General features: G+C 43.5%; 1 protein-coding gene across 2 annotated transcripts in view; it reads left to right on the plus strand.

Annotated features, from left to right (window-relative positions):
* Positions 1–21,549, plus strand: part of itgbl1 (integrin, beta-like 1) — a 200,058-nt gene that overhangs the window by 91,305 nt on the left and 87,204 nt on the right. For both annotated transcript variants that reach the window (XM_059970527.1, XM_059970526.1), the window contains 2 exons: positions 15,775–15,921; positions 18,818–18,940. In XM_059970527.1, the coding sequence (XP_059826510.1) occupies positions 15,775–15,921; positions 18,818–18,940 (270 nt within the window). The remainder of the gene's footprint in view (positions 1–15,774; positions 15,922–18,817; positions 18,941–21,549) is intronic.

Here is a 21,549-nt window from a genome sequence, read left to right on the forward strand (position 1 = left end):
GATTCGTGCGCAGCAAGATGTAAGAAAAACAGAACTATGCATGTTGGTGGAGAGAAGGGCAATAGGGATGTGGATATGCCCCTAGTGTAATTGCCAAGTGCACAATTTAAAACCTTAAACCCATTAAAGACCCTCACCATCTGGGACATGTCCTCTTTGCCTATCAGGGTGGAGGTACAGGAGTCTGAAGACCCACATTCAATGATTCAGGAACAGGTTCTTTCTCTTTACAGTCAGATTTCTGAATGGTCTGTGAACACATGACTGCTACCTCAGTATTTGTCTTTACAGTATGTATTTATTTGTGTAACTTTTAATAATTTTTGAGTCTTGCACTGTACTGCTGCTGCAAAACAACGAATTTCACAACATATGTCAGTGCTGATCAACCTGGTTCTGACTCACACTTGTGTCAGCACCCCTCTGTGTGTTTCCACTGTGGAACCCATTAAAATTTATATTTTTTGTTGACTGGCCTCTGATGAAGATCAAGGAGCTAACATTGGGGTGGGTCAGGAGGAGCCCTCACTGAGGAGTTGATGTTGATCATTTGCGTTCAAGCAGGCGAGCCCTCGCTTTACATTCTTACCTGAGATCTCTCCTGACAGCACAGCTCTCGCTTGGCACGGGGTGGGAAGCAAGACGAGCCACTGATTCTGGGATCTGTGACGTACCAGAGGAACTCGATCAATCCGGGAGTGTCTGTACTCCTGTTCCTTCTGCGTCACACTAGATCACCAGGGTTGATGTTTATGTATTAGTCTCTGGGTGGTATTTGAACCCACTACCCCTGAACAGAGCCAAGAGTCCTCTGAGGCATCACCTAAACAAAGGGGTAAGGATTGGAGGTGGGGGCATCTGGAGTCAACAAGTCACACATCATGGAAACAGACCCTTTGTCCCAACTCGTCCACGTCGACCAACATTCTCATCCAAATTAGTCCGATTTCTCCACATTTCACCTGTATCCCTCTAAACCTTCCCAGATATTGACCCGTCCAAGTACCTTTTAAATGCTGTTAATGTACATGTTTCAACCAGTTTCTCTGTCAGCTTGTTCCAGATACAAACCACCCTCTGGGTAAAATGGTTGTCCCTCAGATTCCGATTAAATCTCTCCCCTCTCACCATAAACCAGTGCCCTCTTCTTGAATCCCCTTTCCAGGGGAGAGGATTTGTGTACATTCACCCCATACCTCTCCTATATGTTCACCCTATGTCTCTCCTATATGTTCACCCTATGCCTCTCCTTTAAGTTCACCCTATGCCTCTCCTGTATGTTCACCCTATGCCTCTCCTATATGTTCACCCTATGCCTCTCCTATAAGTTCACCCTATGTTTCTCATGTACATTTTCTCTACATCTCTTATATACATTCATGCTACAGTATATCTCTCTTCATTTCCTATACCTCTGTAAAATCACCCCTCGTTCTCCTACCCTCCAATGAGTGAAATCCTAGTGATGTACCATCAATAACTCTCGGAGACGTGAGTCAAGGTAGGCTTTTATTAGCTGGAAGAAAGCACCGTCAGCAGCAAGAGACCACCACACAACATCTTGGAGACTGAGGGGGGAGCAGTGCCTCCAATTACCTTTATACCGGGGTCTGTGGGAGGAGCCACAGGAGCAGTCAGCAGAGGGGCGTGTCCAGACAGGTATATGTAGTTCACCACACCTAGCCTGTTTAACCTCTCTCCATGATCCAGTCACTCAAGTCCTGGAAAATCCTTGTATATTTGTAATAGCTGGTATCAGACTGGTGGGCTCAGTTGCCTTTGCGTACATTGTATAAATCTACTGCGTATCTGTCTTGCCTCTGCTGTAGTCACCATATCACAGACAAAATGCAAAGAGGCAGAGGGTTGTTAGGGAATGTGGGAAAGTCTATAATTAATCACTGGAAAATGACATCTCCTTTGTAGGCTTGCAAGGCACCAATGTTCTAATTTTGAATGATCAGTCGTGTTGAAGTGGCAGTACAGATGATATTCAGACAGGGTGAAGACTCTGGCTCATTGTTGTCTCTGAAATGAGGCAGGCTTTCAGATCTAAGAACTGAACTTCTCCCATTAACACATCTTCCTCAGAGCCTTCTTGTAAGGAACTGTCGAAAAGCCGCACTTCATGTGAAAAGCAGAAGTAAACTCTCTGCGATCTCCTGTCACATTGATGAGGAACAGCACTGTGGTGACGTAGATGGTGTTAGTAGGGGTCTCCGGCTTACTAAACAAGATCTTGTTCAAGTGCTGGGGGTCACCCATCTGAGGCAACGGTGAGGCTCATTTCTTTTCTCTCAGAAGTTGGTGAGTTTTTGCAGATTACGGATGAAGCCGGGGCTTTGACATTTTTAAGGCAGAGAGGGAGGTGGATTCTTAATAAGGAAGGTGGTGAATGGTGGTTGTCGAGACAAAAGAACCCGCAGATGCATGAAGCTGGAGTCAGTCCAGGTGAAAGGTCTTGTCCCAAAACAAGTTCAAGTTTAAGTTTAATTGTATACAGCTAAACGGAACCGCGTTCCTCCAGGGCCAAGATACATACTGTCACACACAACACATATAGTTACGTTAGCACATACATTCACAGAAAATAATATTAGCACAAGTCCCTGAGTGTCATGGCCTGAAGATTGATGGTGCATGAGGTGTTGTCCTGAAGCCACATTTCCGTAAGAACAAGTCATAGCAGTTCCTCATCTTGCGAGGGTCCAGCCACAGATGAAGGCAGTCCAGCTTGTCTTTCTATAGGGTCATCCACAGCTTGTCTTCCAGGGTGCAAACTTGAGAAGGCTGCAGTGACGGGAAGGGCCAGTCCCCAACCCATCACGGATGATATTTCCAGCGTTTCCAACGCACATCTGTTCCCTCCCACTTTCCCTCTGGCCCATCCTCCCCAGGTCCATTTCCCTCCCTGGATGCTGCCCGACCCGCTGAGTTCTGTCGGTGTTTTGTCTGCTGCAGAAGGTTGCTGTGCAGACCTGAAGCTATGATCAGGTCAGTTGCAGTCCTGTTGAATGGTAGAGCAGGCTTGAGAAATTGATGGGCCTTCTGCAGCTCCTGATTCATATGCTAAGGTAAAAAGCAAAAGCCCAAGTGAAAAGCAAAATTTTGGACAAACTCAGCAGGTTAGGCAGCATATGCGGAGGGAAACCTGCAGTTTAAATTTCGGGTTGATTCCTTTCATCTGCCCTGAAAGGGTAGAGAAAATATAGCCAGTGTGAAGAGGTGAGGACGAAGGACTGGGTCGGGAGCTGGTAGGTGGATAGGCAGATCCAGGTGAGGAGGTATGACAGGTAGGTGGAGGAGGGGAGAGGGGAATCAGTGACAGAGGCTGGGTGGTGACAGATGGAGTCTGACAGGAGAGGAAGGTGGATCATGGAATCAAGCGAAGAGTGTGGGAACAGTGGGGGAGGAGACCCTGTGGGAGGGGTGGGTGAGTACTGGGAAGATTGAGTGGGCGGAGGAGGTGAAAGAAACAGGGTGACAGGAGCTGGGATGGGTGGGAGGGGGTTTATAATCCAACATTGTTAACAGCCTTCAGATGCAACACCGGTTCCTCATTTGAACAGACAGTGTAGATGATGTCCTATATATCTTATGTACATTGTACAGGGAAATGGAGTAGGAATTCCTGAAACCCCGAGGGGAATTGGCTTATGCATGCAACAATTTCAGGGCCAGCGTAAATCACTCAGATGTTGTCCTTTAACACATCTATGTATCCACTCACACTTCCTACCCCTGGATATGGGGTGCAAAGGATGATCTAAAGTCCACTCGTCCCTCGTCCCTCCCACTAATCTCCCGCCTGGACCTTATCCCTGCAAGCTGAAGAAGAGCTACAGCTGTCCATTCACCTCCTCCATCACTTCCGTCTAGGGGCTCAAACAGTCCTTCCAGATGAGGCAGCCCTCCACTTGTGAATCTGTTGGTGTTGTCTACTGTACCCGGTGCTACTGATTTAGATTCCTGTAAGATGGTGAGACCCAGCCTAGGCTGCGAGGCCGCTTTGTTGAGCACCTTCGCTCCATCTGAGGAAAGCAAGATATCCCGGTGGCCAACCACTCTAATTTCAGTTCCCATTCCCATTCCATCTGCTGATCAAATTCGCAGATGACACAATTTAGATCGGCCATACTTCTAGCGGTGATGAGACAGCCGACAGAGGAGAGATTAACATCCTGACACAGTGGTGCCAAGATAACAACTTCTCCCTCAGTGTCCAAAAATCGAAAGAGCTGATGGTAGATTACAGGACGTACAGAGATAGAATCACCTCAATCAACTCCTGCAGTTGAGAGGGTAAGTAGCTTCAAGTTCCTTGGTAGACATATCACCGATGATCTTACCTGGACTGTCCACCTCAGCCAACTGAAGAAGTTAAGCATGAGCCCCCCAAATCCTCAAGACCTGCTACAGGGGCACCATTGAGAGCATCCTGACTGTCTGTATCACCACCTGGTACGGGAACTGCACCAACCTTGATCACTGGTCACTGCAGAGAGTGGTACGGACAGCCCAGCGCATCTGTGGAGGTGAACTTCCCTCTATTGAGGACGTTTACAGCAGCAGGTGCAGAAAGAAGGCCGGAAGATCATCGGGGACATCAGTCACCCCAACCATAAACTGGTTCAGCCGTTTCCGTCTGGCAAACAGTACTGCAGTGTTAAAGTCAGGACCAACAGGCTAATGGACATCTTCTTTCTACAAGCCATTAGACTTATAAATTCACATGTCTGTACATTGCGACAGAGTCATAACACAAAGAATTTTACTCCCTCACTTCGTGGGATGGATGTAAGATTTAAATAAATTCAAATTCATGGCTTCCTCTACTGCCACCATGAGGCCACTCTCAGGTTGGCGGAACATCACCTTGTATTCCATCTGGGTATCCTCCAACCTGACGGCATGAACATCGATTTCTCCCCACTCTGCCTTCCCTGTTCTTCAATTCCCCACTCTGGCCCCTGTCGCACTGCTTCTCTTCTCCTCACCTGCCAATCATCTCCCCCAGGGTCCCTTCCTCCTTCCCGCTCTCCACTCTCCTCTCCTATCAGATCCCTTTTTCTTCAGTCAGGTTCCAAGTCTGATCGACATTTCAGGTACCAAGACTGAACACAAAGTATGCTTATAATTACCTTTCAAAATGTTACTAACATCTGTCATCTGAGACAGAGTACTGTTTATGACGTACTGTGGCTGATCTTGTCGGAGAATTGATTGGGGTTCCCTAATAATGTTTGCTATAGACACCTTTGCAAGGCTATCGATAATGTTCCACACGAGAGAGTGCAGGTAAAAATTAAAAGAACATAATTAAGGATACTGGGTTGAGAAGATTCAAACAGCAAGGGCTGCGTAATGGGACCATGTCTAATTGACAAGGAGTGATACTGCAGTGCTAATCCAAGGCCCGATGATGGGCTCCGAGCTTCTGATCAAATAGATTGGTGCTGGAACAGATGGTTGTATATCTAAGCCTGCAAACGATTCCCAGTTGGCCCACAGGTGAGAAGAAAGCCAGACTTTGAAAGACTGAGTCAGGGACACAACTGTGACACAAGCCGTGCTGCAGAGGAGTGGGGGTGGTGGAGTGCTGTGGGGTCCTCAGATTGGTTCTTTAACTTGGGCCTCTGTTTGATCGATAAAGATCGTGATGGTCTACATTAAAGAAGAGTAATTTGAAGAATTGTTAAAAGGGAGAGCCACTTACTCCTCATAGCTTGGTTTGCCCATTCTCCATGTGCTCTCTTCAGCTGTTGTAGATGCCTTTCACATCCCAGAGAGCTGCATTTTGGTGCATTAAGTGGCTGATGTAACTTGCCCTTGGTTTGAAGATATGACCCACCAAGTCTGTGCTGGCTGTCAGTACAATTGCACTTCCCGCACTTATAACCTTGTCTCTTATTCTCTGTCGCATATCACTTGATCTTCTCACCACCAACCTCTTAACTGGCAATGGCAAGTTAACCAGAATGTAGAAATGTACAAACACAGTGACACAGCACAGAAACGGGCTTTCGGCCCAACCCATCCATGCTGTTCCAGCCCAAGAATTTGTCTGCTCTTAAAACTATGACAGTCATAGAGAGACAAGACAGCAATAGTGTACTTCCCCTGATAGGGGTGTCTAAATCTAGAGGCTGAAGGTGAAAGAAAGGAGGTTTAAAGGGGGAAAAATCACAAAGAATGTAGTTGAGATTTGGAATGAGCTGCCACAGGAGGTGATGGAGGTAAAAATAATAACAACATTTAAGAGGCATCTGGACCAGGTACTCGAATGAACAAGATGTAGAGGGATATGAAATTAATGCAGGCAAGTAGGATTGGTGTATATAGGTATAATGGTCAGCCTAAACTTGATGAGCTGAATGTCTTGTTTCTATAATGTACCCTACATCTCTAAGACTCTAATGAAATATGGTAAATATGGTTAGTGCATTGGGGAAATTACTTCTTTTGAAAGAAGAAGATAGAGTCCTGCTTCAGGCTGAAGCAAACACTGCTGGAAATCGGAAATGGTCATGCAAAATAGGTAAATGTGAGTGAGAAGAGCTAAACCGTCAGCCTCCCTTTTCCGCCGTGGCTCGGCACGATCTGTGTGCAGCTCCAGCAACCTCAGCTTTTAGCTTCTGATTTCTCACATTTGCAATTTTTCCCCATTAATCTCACTTACTTGAACAGGCAGACTCTGACACTTCTGGCATCACTCCAGAGAGAACTGGGGCTCTACATTTGCTATGCGAGAGACAGTCAGTTGATATTTGCTTACAGAATACTCGGGCTGTTAATTATGTCATACAGCAGTTAGAATAATGGAATATTACTGAGCCCTGCACATTCTGTGACATTTCTTACACTATTTAATTTTTAAAGATTATTATGAAATCGGTTTGCATTAAAATTATTGCCGTAGCTTTACATTTAATTCATTCCTAACAATGCATCTGTTTAAGATTTGCACGTCATAATCACAGTGCAACTAATCTTTATTGTCAGACTTAATGATGCATCAAATATTGCTTTTTGAAAAAGAGTCTTCTGAGCCTCTTCATTACTTTGTGATTATTACTTGAAATTTCCCAGCAAAAGGCGAAGTATTTTAATTGCTCGTGTGCTATTGGTTAAAAATACTAAAACCAAATGATTCTGTTACGTGATCGGGCAGATGTTGGAAAAGAAGCAGGGAATGGTTGGTTTAAATGCCAACTCAGGCAGACAAACATACAGCATGGGCAGTCTTTCGTGGCTTGTGATTTATTGTTGTCGCGTATAACCAAGAAACAGTGAAAAGCTTTTGTTTGCGTTCCATCCGGATGGATTATTGTGTTCATCCGTCTCTGTGTGTGGTGAACATGCGGAATTCATTGCCACAGATGGCTGTGGGGAGGCCAGGTCATTGGGGATATTTAAGATGGAGGTTGATAAGTTCTTTGTTTGTAAGGGTATCAAATGTTATGGGGAGCTGGCAGGAGATTGGGGTTGATAAGGACAATAAACCAGCCATGGTGCAATGACAGGGCAGACTCGATGGGCTGAGTGGCCTGGTTCTGCCTCAATGTCTTATGGTTATTATAAGTATACCAATTTTGAAAAAATAAAACCAAATTCAGAATATAGTTTTACAGTTACAGAGGAAGTGTAAAATGCAACAGTGATGACAAGGTTAGATTGGGAGATCGGGAATTAATCTTGAAGAAGGCAAGAGATCCATTTGCGAGTCTGATAACAGTGTCCTTGAGCCTGGTGGTTCATGCTCTCTGGCTTTTGTATCTCCTTCTTGACAGGCGAGAGAAGAAGAGACAATGATCACTATGCTGGCTGTTTTTCCAAGGTGGCAGGAAGTGTAGATGGAGGCACGAGAAGAGGCTGGTTTGTGTCACAGACTGGGCTATGTTCACAGCTCTCTGTATTTTCCTGCAGCTGTGAACAGTTGCCATTCCAAGCCGTGAAGCATCCAGATTAGATCCGTTCTATGGTTTATCAATAAAAATTGCTGAGCTTCATGGGGGATCTGGCAAATTTCCCTTTGCCTTTTGCAGAAGTTTGACCCCACCTAGAGTGACTGGCATCTGCATCCATCCTCAATCCAGATCCCACAGGTTAATGATGGATGTGAGAGGGTTCAGATGTGATGCAAGGAGGCACCTGCAAACAGCGTGACCAAGGGCCACGTCCTGCAGACTGTCACAAAACTACTGCTTTTACTTCTTCTTCTTCTTTCAAATGTGATTCTACTATGATGCACCATCAATAACTCTAGGAGACTGGAAGTGAACGATAGGCTTTTATTAACAGTGAAAAGGGAGCATGTCATCTCGAAGACTGAGGGAGGAGCAGTGCCCCAATCACCTTTATACAGGGGTCTGTGGGAGGAGCCGTCAGCAGAGGGGCGTGTCCAGACAGGTATACATAGCTTACCACATACTACTAAGATGTGCGTGATTGGAACCTGTGATTTACATTTTGATGACGTGTTTTTGGGCCAATTGAGCGATCAGGCGCTTTGCTGTCTCCGAGAGAGTTCAGTGAAGTTTGGAAGTGGAGTGCACGGCCTAGAGGCCTGGAGGCCATGATCAACTCTATTGCTTCTCTCCGACTGAGGTCTCAAGCGAGGTTGAAGTCGACAAAGACAAGAGCGGAGAATGGCCGGGTGTTTGGTGCGGTCTGACTACATTTGATCGGTCTTCCTCTCCCCCTCACTAGCTGTGGTGGAACGTTCAGGAGTCTTGGGCTCCACGTCACAAGGATTGATCGGCAAGGCCGTGGGGGACGTGTTTGCATGTTGGATTCTGGTTACTCCGAGTTAAACTGAATACTGGCTTGATGTCTCATATTCTATCTGTTGTTTTCTTGCTTTTTGCCAATTGTCAAATTTGTTCTTTTCTTGCGCGTTGGGTGTTTGGTGTTTTCTTGAATGGGTTCCATGGTGCTTTTTTATTGTGTGACTGCCTGCAGTAGCATAAATCTCAGAGTTGTATTCTGTAAACATACTTTGATAATAAAGGTACTTTGAATCTTTGCACCCCCTTGAGTGTGTAATTTTTAAGGGGCATCTAACTGATGCGTGTCAGTCGATTGAAGGGGTGATTTGGGTTGAGAGAGAGATACAAGAGAGAGACAGTGTTTTCTCTGATGCTGGGAGGCCCTCAGGATGATGTCAGGAAGCTCTACTTCATACACAGGGCAGAGCAGTTGTGAACCCCCTCTTTTGCATACTGCTGTACCTGGAACATTTCAGAATGGAGAAGGATGTTTCTTTGATAGTTATGGGAAGTGAGGGGAACAGAATCAAGAGTATTTGGGGATGGGTAACAAATGCAGACTGAGCAGTGATACCCAGGTCAATGAGTCACTGAGGATGGAGGCCCAGATGCCGGCCCTGCACAGTCTCATTGGGTGCTGGAGTGCACTGCGTGGTAAAAACGCTCCCTTTGCAAAGGACGAGAATGTGGTCTGATCAGTTGTCCCTCAGAGGGCGGACCCTCACCCCTCAAGGTGGAACAGCTACTCCAGAGAGTTCAGAACTACAACTGGTGCTGATGCGGCAGTGCTGGGTACGGGCAGCTGTGCAGGAGGTGGTGAATCTCAGGAGCAGTGCCTAGCTGACGGCCAGGCCGCATCCACAAGTGCATGGGAACAATCCGAGGGCCAGGATTTTGTGGAAAAGCAGGATGCAGTCGTTCCCCTGGGTGTCGGACTGTAAAGCCTAGGTCATAGAACATCAAACAGCACAGTACAGCAACCTTCGTCCTGCCACAACTACGCTGGATACAGTTAAGTCCCTTCAGCCTGTACGTGATCCATATCCAGCAATGCTCTGCATGTTCACGCCTACCTAATTGCCTCTCAAATATCAATTGTGTACACCACCATCTCTTATAGCTCATTTGAGACACCTACCACTCTGTGTAAAACACTTCCCTATCTTGCATATCTCCTTTAAATTTACTCCCTTCTCCTGTTAAATGCATGTCCTCTAGCATTAGATGTTCCTACCCTGGGAAAAGATTCTTACTGTCTGTAATGTCTGTGACTCACAAAATTTGATAAACTTCTATCAGGTCTCAGAGACCTCAGCCTTGACCCTGCCTTGTGTAGCTGGATCATGGACTTCCTGTCAGTTCACCAGCAGGTGGTAAGAGTGGGCTCCTTCACCTCCATCCCTCTGACTCTCAATACAGGAGCCCCTCAAGGCTGCATCCTAAGCCCCCTCCTTTACTCCCTCTATATCCATGACTGTGTCACCACCCACAGCTCCAATCTGCTAATTAAATTTGCTGATGGCACTACACTGATTGGCCTAATCTCAAACAATAACGAGGTGGCCTACAGGGAAGAAGTCATCTCTCTGACACAGTGGTGTCAAGGAAACAACCTCTCCCTCAACGTAGCAAAAACAAAGGAGCTGGTTGTGGATTACAGGAGGAATGAAGATGGGCTAACCCCTTTTGACACCAATGGATCTGGTGTTGAGAGGGTAAACAGCTTTAAGTTCTTCAGCATCCACATCACCTAGAACCTCACGTGGTCTGTACACACCAGATGTGTGGTGAAAAAGGCACAACAGCACCTTTTTCACCTCAGACAGTTGAGGAAATATGGTGTGGGCCCCCAAATCCTAAGAACTTTTTACAGGGGCCCAATTGAGAGCATCCTGACTGGCTGCATCACTACCTGGTGTGGGAACTGTACCTCCCTTAATCGCAGGACTCCACATAGAGTGGTGCGGACAGCCCAGCACATCGGTAGATGTGAACTTCCCATGACTCAGGACATTTACAAGGACGGATGTGTAAGAAGGGCCCGTAGGATCAATGGGGACCCAAGTCACCCTAACCGCAATCTATTCCAGCTGCTACCATCTGGGAAACAGTACCGCAGCATAAAAGACAGGACCAACAGGCTCCGGGACAGCTCCTTCCACCAGGCCATCAGACTGATGAACTCACACCGATTTTGAGTGTACTCTATGTTACATTGACTGTTCTATTTATTATAAATTACTATGGTTGCACATTGCAGATTTAGATGGAGATGTAACGTAAATATTTTTACTCCTCATGTACGTGAAAGATGTAAGGAATAAAGTCAATTCAATTCAAACTCTCCTTAGCCTCTGCCACGCTTGAGAAATCAATACAAGTTTGTCCAACTTTTCGTTATACTGTAGAACATACCGCCTAATCCAGGCAGTATGCTGTTAAACCTCCTTCTTGTAATGGGGCAACCAGACCTGCACACAATAACCAATATGGATCCATTACTCACCATTGAAGCAGGCGATAAGACCTGTTGAGCATCCATCTCTGGCAATAGTGAATACATAAATTATAGTGGTTTCCTGGGTCAGCATGCCTTTATGTCCATCAATAAGGACCCCACCATATGCCTCAAGTGCTTTTCTCATTGCTGCCAACAGGCAGAAGATACAAGAACCTGAAGACCCAAGCCTCAGAGTTCAATAACAGCTTCTCCCCTACTGCCATCTAGTTCTTGAATGCATTTGATAAACCTTCACACTACTTCAGACTATGTTTTACACATCTTACACGGATGTCCTTATAATTAATTTTGTTTATCTTGTTGCATAAGTTATGTATAATTTACGTTAAGTGGCCATTTAATAAGGTGCATTAGTATACCTACTTGTTAATGAAAATGTAAAATCAGCCAATCATGTCTCAGCAACTCAGTGCATAAAGCATGCAGCCATGGTCAAGAGATTCAGTTGTTGTTCAGACCAAACATCAGAATGAGGAAGAAATGTGATCTAAGTGACTTTGGTTGTGGAATGATTGTTGGTGCCAGATGGGGTGGTCTGAGTATCCCAGAAACTGCTGATCTCCTGGGATTTTCACGCATAATGGTCTCTAGAGTTTACAGAGAATGGTGCAATAAACAAAGACCATCCAGTGAGCAGCGGTCTGTGGGTGAGAGAGGTCAGAGGAGAATGGTCAGCCTGATTCAAGCTGACATGTAGGTGACAGTGACTTAAATTACCATATGTTACAACAGCAGTGATCAGAAGATATCGAATGCACAACACATCGAACCTTGAAATGGTCGAGTTACAGCACAGAAGACCACGGACGTACACTCAGTGGCCCCTATGTTACGTACAGGAGCTGGCTAATAAAGTGGCCAGTGAGTGCATGTTAGTGTGCATTTATTTAATTTATGTTTGATGTGTTTGTAATGTGCTGTGCTGCTGCTGCAAAAAAGCTGATTTTGTGGCATTTATTGCTCATGGCAATAAATTTGAACCTGAACTTGATTTACAGAAATCTGACTTTATGAAATTCTCCCAACCATTTTAAAGCATTTCAGGCTTGCAGTAATAATAATAATAGTGAAAGTAAAGCTGAAGGAATTAATTCAAGTAAGAAAATTATTTTCTAAAGATATAAACATGAACTTTGGATTAGATAAATTCAGAATATCAAACATAAAGAAAGGTGCAATAGAGCTAGTAGAATATAAAACAGATCAGCAGGATGCAATATAACTGAAGGATGAATATGAAACATATGAGTATCTGGGATCTGAACAAGCAAAGAAAATAGATCCTCGTGTGATAAAGGGAAAACTTTAGACAGAATTTACTTCAAGGCTTAAGAAAATCTGCCAAGCAGAGCTCAATAGTAAAAATATAACAAAAGCAATAAACATTTTTGCTTTACCCATATTAACATATTCTTCTGGCATAATATATTGGTCCGAAACTGAGCTGGAAACTTTACAATGAAAAATAATTTACACGATAGGTCAAACCTCTGTCATTTCTCGGTTATTTTTTATCTCTGCGTTCTTTTAGGAGTTCAGGAATGAGCAAGAAACTTCGATCCATTGATTCTTCACAATCATTTATTTTAAGGTTTAAACAAAGATGCAGAACATTTGAAACTGAGTGAGGAGCTGAGAAGCAAAGCAGAGATTCACTAGGTTCAATAAAAGGATGGCACCTTTGAAAAATCTGTCTCCTTTGTAAATCCAGATAACAGAAATTCCTTAGATAAGAATAAACCAATCTATGGTTGCACAATCATTGCACGTGGGTTATGTGTTAATACTTAGCCAATGAATGGCTAAATGAAAGGTACATATAACTGCTATACAGCCTCCTGCCAGTAAGCGGAGACGAACTGCCACATACTGTGAAAAATCATATGAGCTTGTTAAAGACACAAATCGTTAAAAATGCAAATTATGTCAGTAAGAAAGAAACTATGATTTTAGTCTTGCATTAATTCAACTAATAATCTTATGCAAAGTATTGAAAAAATCGATTCCAACACTTCAAAGGATATATTTTCATCAACAAAAGCCGGACTCAGCACTCCACCCAAGCAGATGGCATTCTGATAAGAAGTACACATCACTAAACTTAAATGAAATCACAAAACAGAAACATGAAGAAATTATAACTACAGAAGAAAAAGGTAACTGATGGAAGAGCATGACCCTCCATGGAAGACATGCCCACGATCTAATCAGACTAGATGCCAGCAAGGAAACATCAAGCCCCTATCTCAGAGCTGGAGACCTTCGCCCAGAAACGGAGGAGTTCCTTATGACAATACAGGACCAGGTGGTTAACGCAAAAAGATTCAAACATACATAACAAAAGACCCAACAAATCCAAGATGGTAAATGCAGAGAATGCCCAGAGCAACCAGAAAGAATCCAACTCATTATGTGATCCTGCAGCAGTTTAACTCGATCTGATTTCTTACACAGGCACAGTCAAGTGGCACACACCATTCACCAAAATCTGCTTTTAACATGCAAACTCATAGAAGATACCATACCATACTATAAATGCAAGCCTGATCTAGTCTGAGAGTCTGAGTCCTACAGATTATATTATAACTGACCCAGCATTACAGATAGAGCAATCCATAATAACCATCTGGAGATAATATTACAGGATAAACAAGCAAGGACAGCTTTCTTAATAGATACAGTGATCCAAACACGCAGAACATGCAGAAATCAATAAGTGAAAAACACCAGAAATATACCGAATTAAAAGAGGAAATTGAAAAAAACTACGCAAGCTGAACGGGGTATATATTGTCCCAACAGTAATATCTACAGCTGGTATCACGTCAAAGTCACTACACCACAGCATTAAACAATTAGGCCTACACAGCAATATTTATGTAAACCTCCAGAAAGTTATGATACAATAGTCCAAAAGTTCCTAGCAATTGAGAAATGAGTGTTGCTGGCTATGCTCATACCTCAAGCTTGAGCTGGGAGAGAAAAAAAAACAAAACATTTCATGGTAGTTATTAATGACTGGATGTGGCGTATATTCCATCAGTTTAATTATTGCTAATGTTGCCATGTAATGAGAGAATTTTGGAACATGTATGTAGAGCAATACTCTGTGGGTACCTATAGAAATAGATATTTCTGACTCACAGAGAAGTCAACTTATAGACTCAGGAATAGTTCTCTTATTTCACCTGGGACTGCCTGTGCTTCTAAACCTGTAAGGCCTTCTGGAATCTCCTGAGATTGACAGTTACTAAAGAATTACAAGGCTTTAGAAAATAGTGTAGATTCTTTTTTTCTAAACAGGGAGAAAATCAAAAATTCCAAGGTGCAAGTGAACTTGGGAGTCCTTGTGCAGGACTCCTAAAGATTAACTTGCAGGTTGAGTTGGTGGTGAGGACTGCAATTTGCAATGTTACCACTCACTTCGAAAGGACGGGAATACGATGCCGAAGCTTTATAACACACGAATGAGGTCTCACTTGGAGTATTGTCAGCAGTTTTGGGTCCCTTATATAAAAAAAGATGTGCTGACATTGGAGAGGAGATTATGGAGAATAATTCTGGGAATGAAAGGGTTATCGTATGAGGCGTGTTTGATGGAATCTAGAAAAATGAGGGGATATCTCATTGAAACCTATTGTATGTTGAAAGACCTAGATAGAGTGGATGTGGAGAGATGTTTCCTATAGTGTGGGAATCTAGCACCAGAGGGCACAGCCTCAGAATAGAGGGGCAGCAATTTCGAACAGTGACGAGGAAGAGTTTCTCTTCTAGAGGGTGATGAATCTGTGAAAATTCGTTGCCACAGGTGGCTATGGACGTCAAGTCATTGAGTGTAGTTGACATGGAGGTTGGTGTTTCTTGATTAGTCAGGACATGAAATGTTATGGGGAGAAGGCAGGAGAAAGGGGTTGAGAGGGAAAATGGATCACCCATGATGAAATGGCCAAGCAGACTAATTCCCAGCTCTTTACTTCATCCCTCCCCCTTCAGGTTTGACCTATCACCTTGTATTTCTCTCCCCCCACCACCTTTTAAATCTACTCCTCATCTTTTCTTTTCCAGTTCTGCCGAAGGGCCTTGGCCTGAAATGGCGACTGTACTCTTTTCCGTAGATGCTGCCTGGCCTGCTGAGTTCCTCCAGCATTTTGTGCGTGTTACTTGGATTTCCAACATCTTTCTCTTGTTTGAGACTAATTCTGCTGCTATGTCTTATGGTCTTATGGACCTATGGTCTTTTATTTCTTTTGGTGGGTCAGACTTTACCACAAAATGATGACTACCATGAAGTTAATATCCTCTTTATTATCAGGAAGATGTGTGTCTCATTTACTCTTAACAATGAAAAGATGTTTTAGAACATCGTAATGACATCCTTCCACATGTCTCTGATCCATGAAATTTATTTCTTTTTTGTGATTGTAAGTGTTTTGTCTTTCATGATCCTGAGAAACGTTGAACATCACCTTGTTTCTCTTGTGCTAGGTCATGGAAAATGCAACTGTGGAAAATGCAAGTGTGACAACGGCTGGCTGGGTGACGCATGCCACTATCCCAAAACATGCAGCATTCCGAAGACGAAGAGCAATGAAATGTGCCGAAGTGCCGATGGGCTGATATGTTCCCATGCAGGTGTGGACAGTGTCTTTATTCTTATGTGCTTCATCCTGCCTTTCTTCACATGAAAGAATAAATTCATCTGGTGAAGTGTCCCAGACCTGAAAAGTTAACTGAAAATATCAAAACAAGATTGCAGATGCTGGACATCTGAAATAAAAACAAAAGATAGCTGGCAATACTCAGCAGCCTGAGCAGGATCTGTTGTAAGGGAAGCCAAGTTTTCTGGAAGAAAATAAAATCTGAAACGTTATTAACTCTTATCTTTCTTCCCTCAGGTGCTGCCTGGCCTGCTGGGTGTTTCAGATTTCCAAAAGTAGTTTTTTGTGATTTGCATTGAAATGATCTGATGGCTTCAAAACAAATCAGTTCTCTCTCTACAAAATGCTGCATTTACACGTGAGAGATATTATATTTAAATCATTTTGCAACAATCATCCATATGAAAAGCAGGTTTTCCCTTGAACAATTCTGTAAAACAGACAAGTAGACTTTAACCCTATGTACGAACCAATGCGAGCAAAATTCCAGATCACAACACACAAAGTTTGCCTTGCAACCAATCAGTGACGAGACTTCCCTGCATCACAATTGATTTCCATAATGATGATCAATCAGCTGATTGATAAGTATAAAAAGGCCAAGCATTTGGAGGACACCACAATTAATAATGCACTGATGGTGTCTTCTTTTATGGTGACAAAACATTCGCAAGTAAGTTACCAATACCAGAGAACAATGCAACCCAACCATCAACCACCCCAGCTACACATTTTCAGAATTATTTCCAGCAGTGGAATTTATGAAATAAATATAGATAGACAGGCAAAGACCTACAAACAACCAATGTGCAAAAGAAGTCAAACTGTGTAAATAAAAAATTAAGTTGTAATGAGTCCTTAAAAGTGAATCTGTAGCTCATAGGGTCAGTTCAGAGTAGTGGTGAATGAAATTATCCATGCCAGTTCAGGAGCCTGGCCATTGTAGGATGATAGCTGGCCCTGAATCTAGTGGTGTTCATTTAAGGCTTCAGTACTTGCTGATGGTAGTAGTGAGAAGAGGGAAAGGCCTGGATGCTGGGAGTCTTTGATGATGGATGCTGCTTTCTTGTGTCAGCGCTCCATGTAAATACACTCAATGGAAATTTCCAGCAGAATACCTGCTCCTCAGAGATTCTGTCAAGCATGCTTTCTGTCATAATTGCTTCCAGTACCCTACACACCTTGGTACATCAGATGTTGGACTAATAGCACCTTCTCTGATGAATAATCTATACTCGGATGGAAATCTTTGTGTCCCTTACAGGTTTCTTTTCCAGGGCAATTCACCTCTTGCGGCACTCCACTATTGTAGCTTTCACGAGGGTGCAGAAGACATGTACCAGGATGCGGCCTGGATTAGAGAACGACTCTCATGAGGATAGATTGAGCGAGCTAAGGTTTTTCTCTTTGGAGTGAAGGAGGATGAGAGGTGACTTGGTGGAGGTGTACAAGATGATAAGAGGCCTAGATAGAGTGGACAGCCAGAGACGTTTCTCAGGATGGAAATGGCTAATATGAGGGGATGTAATTTTAAGGTTATTGGAGTATAGGAGGGGTATTAGAGACAGTTTTTTTTACATGGGGTGTGGTGGGTGGGTGGTATGAAATGCCAGGGGTGGTGGTAGAGGCAGATACATCCAGGATGTTTAAGAGACTCTTAGTGGACACATGGATGAAAAAAGATGAAGGGCTCGGAAGGAGGGAAGGGTTATATTGATCTTAGAATAGGTTAAAGTGTCAACGCAATATCGTGGGCCAAAGGGCCTGTACTATTCTATGTTCTATGAATTTTAGAAAGAGGATAACTAGCCCTTCGCATTTCTGAGACGGTTAAGATTTTAACAATGTTTCTGCTTAGGCTTCAGCCACACTATTTGACACCAATAACTGAGCCAGGAATTGCAGAACTTTATTTTCAGTCATGAAGATTTAATGTACATTCTAATGAAAAACATAACATTTCAGCAAACAGCCAAGGCCAGACTGATCATAGGCTCTGACCTTTGCTTGTTCTTTCAGTAACATTGTTCAGTGGACTTGAGCTTGAGTTTAAGCTGATGAAATGTCAAGGGAAAGAAACCAACAGTTTTCATCCATATTTTGTTGACATTTTTAACTTTTTACTGCATGTGGACATTCCTGACAAGTCTAGTAGTTTTTGCCCACTTGTTGTTACCCTGAGGCTGTTAAGGACTTACTCTCTTGAACCACTGCAGTCCACCTGGTGGAGGTTCTTCCTTGATGCTGTTCAGAAGGAATTCCAGGGATTCAGGATGGTGGACCAATAGTACTTTTACCAAGCGGGTCAGTGTGGGATTTGGAAGATGGTTGCAGGTTGTGGTGTTTCCAAACACTTTGCAGCATGGAGAATGAAGCAGTCGTTTTATGCACAGAAACCTCCTAGCTGATGAATTGCTGATCATATTCTGTTTAAATGTGTCTGTTGATGTTTCAAGGATGGCCCCAGTCACACAGAGAACATCCTAATTGTTGTTTGAATCAGTTGCGTGGGATTGAAGCCATGCAATGAGTGGTTATTCAGGCCAGTGTTTCTGCTTCATATCCCCTCCATCTCCTACATCAAGACCTCCCTCTAATCCAGATTCTCCTTAAACCCATCCCCATCCTCCCCCAGCTCTTAGTCTGAAAAGGTTTGCCTTGTTGTCTAGGTGTGAGTTGGAGTCAGTGACAAAACAACAGATCATTTTTTACAGCTGTGAGACGACCCAGAGAGGAGGCCCTATTGGGAGTGTGCACTGGGGTTCAAAATTGCTATTTTTAAAATATAATTAAACAAATTGTGTTTGATTTAACAATCTGTGAGAGGCAATGGAACTTAATGCAACAATTATGCTGCTGACGTTTTATAGGCACTTGTCACTGTGGGTCCTGCATCTGCAATAATTCTGGGAATGACAGGTTCATTCATGGGAAGTTTTGTGAATGCAATGATGAAGACTGCATTGACGATGAGACTGGTGAGATTTGTGGAGGTACGTACCAATATCTGTCTACTTTAAAGTTCACAGTATTGAAATTGAAACCTCAGAAATGTTATCTGTTGAAACTTTCCAATGAGATGCTCTTAAACTTCAGAATCAGAATCAGGTTTATTATCACTGACTTCTAAGCCATGAAATTTGTTGCTTTGTGGCAGCAGTACAAGGACATAAAATCACTATAGATTAAAAATAAATAGAGCAAAAAAAAAGGAATAACAAAGTCGTGTTCACAACATCATAGACTATTCAGAAATATGATAGTGGAGGGGAAGACCCTGTCCCTGTGGGTCTCCAGGCTCCTGTACCACCAGTAAGACCTGATGATGAGGGTCCTTGGTGATGGATTGTGCCTTCTTGAAAGCAATAGTTAAGTTACTGAGTGAATAGTCGGCATTGGAGACCTACTAATATGGACATATGAGTTTGATTCCCAGCAGGGAAGTTGGGGAATTTAAACTTAAGTATTTAAACGTTGGGAATTAAAAATATTTTAAAAAGCATAAGGAATAGGAGCAGGAGTAAGCCATCTAGCCTGTTCTGCCTGCTCCGCCATTCAATAAGATCATGGCTGATCTGGCCATGGACTCATCTCCACCTACCTGCCTTTTCCCCATAGCTCTTAATTCCCCTGCTACGCAAAAATCTATCCAACCTTGTCTTAAATATATTTACTGAGGTAAACTCCACTGCTTCATTGGGCAGAGAATTCCACAGATTCACCACCCTCTGGGAAAAGCAGTTCCTCCTCATCTCCATCCTAAATTTACTCCCCCAAATCCTGGGACTATGTCCACTAGTGCTACCAGTGGAAACAACTTTCCTGCCTCTATCTTATCTATCCCTTTCATAATTTTATATGTTTCTATAAGATCTCCTCTCATTTTTCTGAATTCCAGCAAGTACAGTCCCAGGTGACTCAATCTCTCCTCATAGTCCAACCCCCTCATTTAGACAGCTAGGACACACGTCCACGGTCGACCCCGACCGCTGGAGGGATTCAAAGTTGAAGCTGTCACTGTAAGTGCCAACATTTATTACCCATCCACAATTACTCCTGAGCTGAGGAGGCTATGAGTTGACATTGTTGGGTCTTGGTCACTAGGTAAGGATGCAGCATTTCCTTCCCCGGAGGATACTGGTGAATCAAATGCAGAACACAAAGTACTGGAGGAACTCAGTAGGTCAGGCAGCATCTATGGAGAGAAATGGACAGGTGACTTTTCAGCCCATGACCCTTCATCTGGACTCAGTCTGTAAATCAGATGGGTTTCTACAACAGCCAAGAGATCTTATAATTGCTGCAAAACTGAAGCAGCTTTTTAAAAATGTTTCAAATTCCCAATTTGTTTAAATACTTAAGTTTAAGTTCCCCAGTTTCCTTCTTGGGAATCAAACTCAGAACTCTGTATTAATGAGTCTCCAATGCTGACTATTTACTCAGGAACTTAGCCATTGCTTTGAAGTAGGCAGGATGCAGGCCAGGACAGTATGAGATGGAGAGCAAGCTGTTGCCCATGCAGCAAGCCTCCCTCTCCATGCAGCTGATGAACCCAGAGGAACGGCAGACACCGATACAGTTTGGCACCACCAGCATTGCAGGAGTTACCAGTCGGCGTTGAACTCAGTGTAGGCCTGCCTTAGGGACTCCAGCTCTGGACTTTTTTGGGGGGATTATTCCTGAAGCCTGCCCCATGTGTGGGTACAGCTGCAAGGCGGCGGAGGTTTGAGATCACAATTTCCCTTCTCCTGGATGAGCTGCCAACCACAGCTGCCCCAAGAGAAGTTTCAAGGCACCAATAACCCATCTTTGCCCCTTCTTCTGTCAGTAGAAATGGTTGCACTGGGCTTAGTATGTGAAGGCCAGGAGTTGGACTTGGTTGTCGGAGGCTATTTGAGTTGCACACCATTTAATAGGTAGTGGGAGCTTATCCCCATTACCACCCTCGGCTATGACAACCTTAAGGAAGCAACATCCTCAACTAAGCCTGTAAAAGCCAAGAGGCACCTACATTGGTGAACATAAGTTGAAATGGGTTCTTTCCCTGAAAGCAAGTTTTTGTTAACATGTTCCACAGCACAATTTTATTAATATCTTCTACTGCTCAAATCCCGATTGATTTTTCCTGACCTTCCAAAGACAGCAAATGCCTTTGTGTAGTTTCAAAACATTACTTGGTTTTCATTAAATGTTTGCCAGTGTTTTTGAACTTCCTGCCCTTTGCGGGGTTTCTCCCGATGTTCAGGACTCAACGTGCAGGCACTAAGACTGATGAACCAGGGTCTCATTCATTCTCAGAGTCATAAAGTTAGAGACGTATGGTGCAGATACAGTCCACTCTTGTTTCACAGTGAAATAAATTTAAAAACTCCTGAATGCATACAGGGTAAGTTAATAATCAACTGAACTTGTTAATGCCAGTCCAGAATACAAAGCCAGCATTGACTCCAATTCATTCCACACAACACCTAACCAGATACCCCACTGGGCAGGTTCAGGGAGCTTAAGACTGAACCAGAATTCATCTTTTAACCGCTTTAACCTTTGCTGTGCCAATACTAGTGTGTGTCAGACATTTGTTGACATTGAATACCCAGGTTAA

Source organism: Hypanus sabinus, chromosome 5, assembly GCF_030144855.1.
Source record: "Hypanus sabinus isolate sHypSab1 chromosome 5, sHypSab1.hap1, whole genome shotgun sequence".
NCBI classification, from domain to species: domain Eukaryota; kingdom Metazoa; phylum Chordata; class Chondrichthyes; order Myliobatiformes; family Dasyatidae; genus Hypanus; species Hypanus sabinus.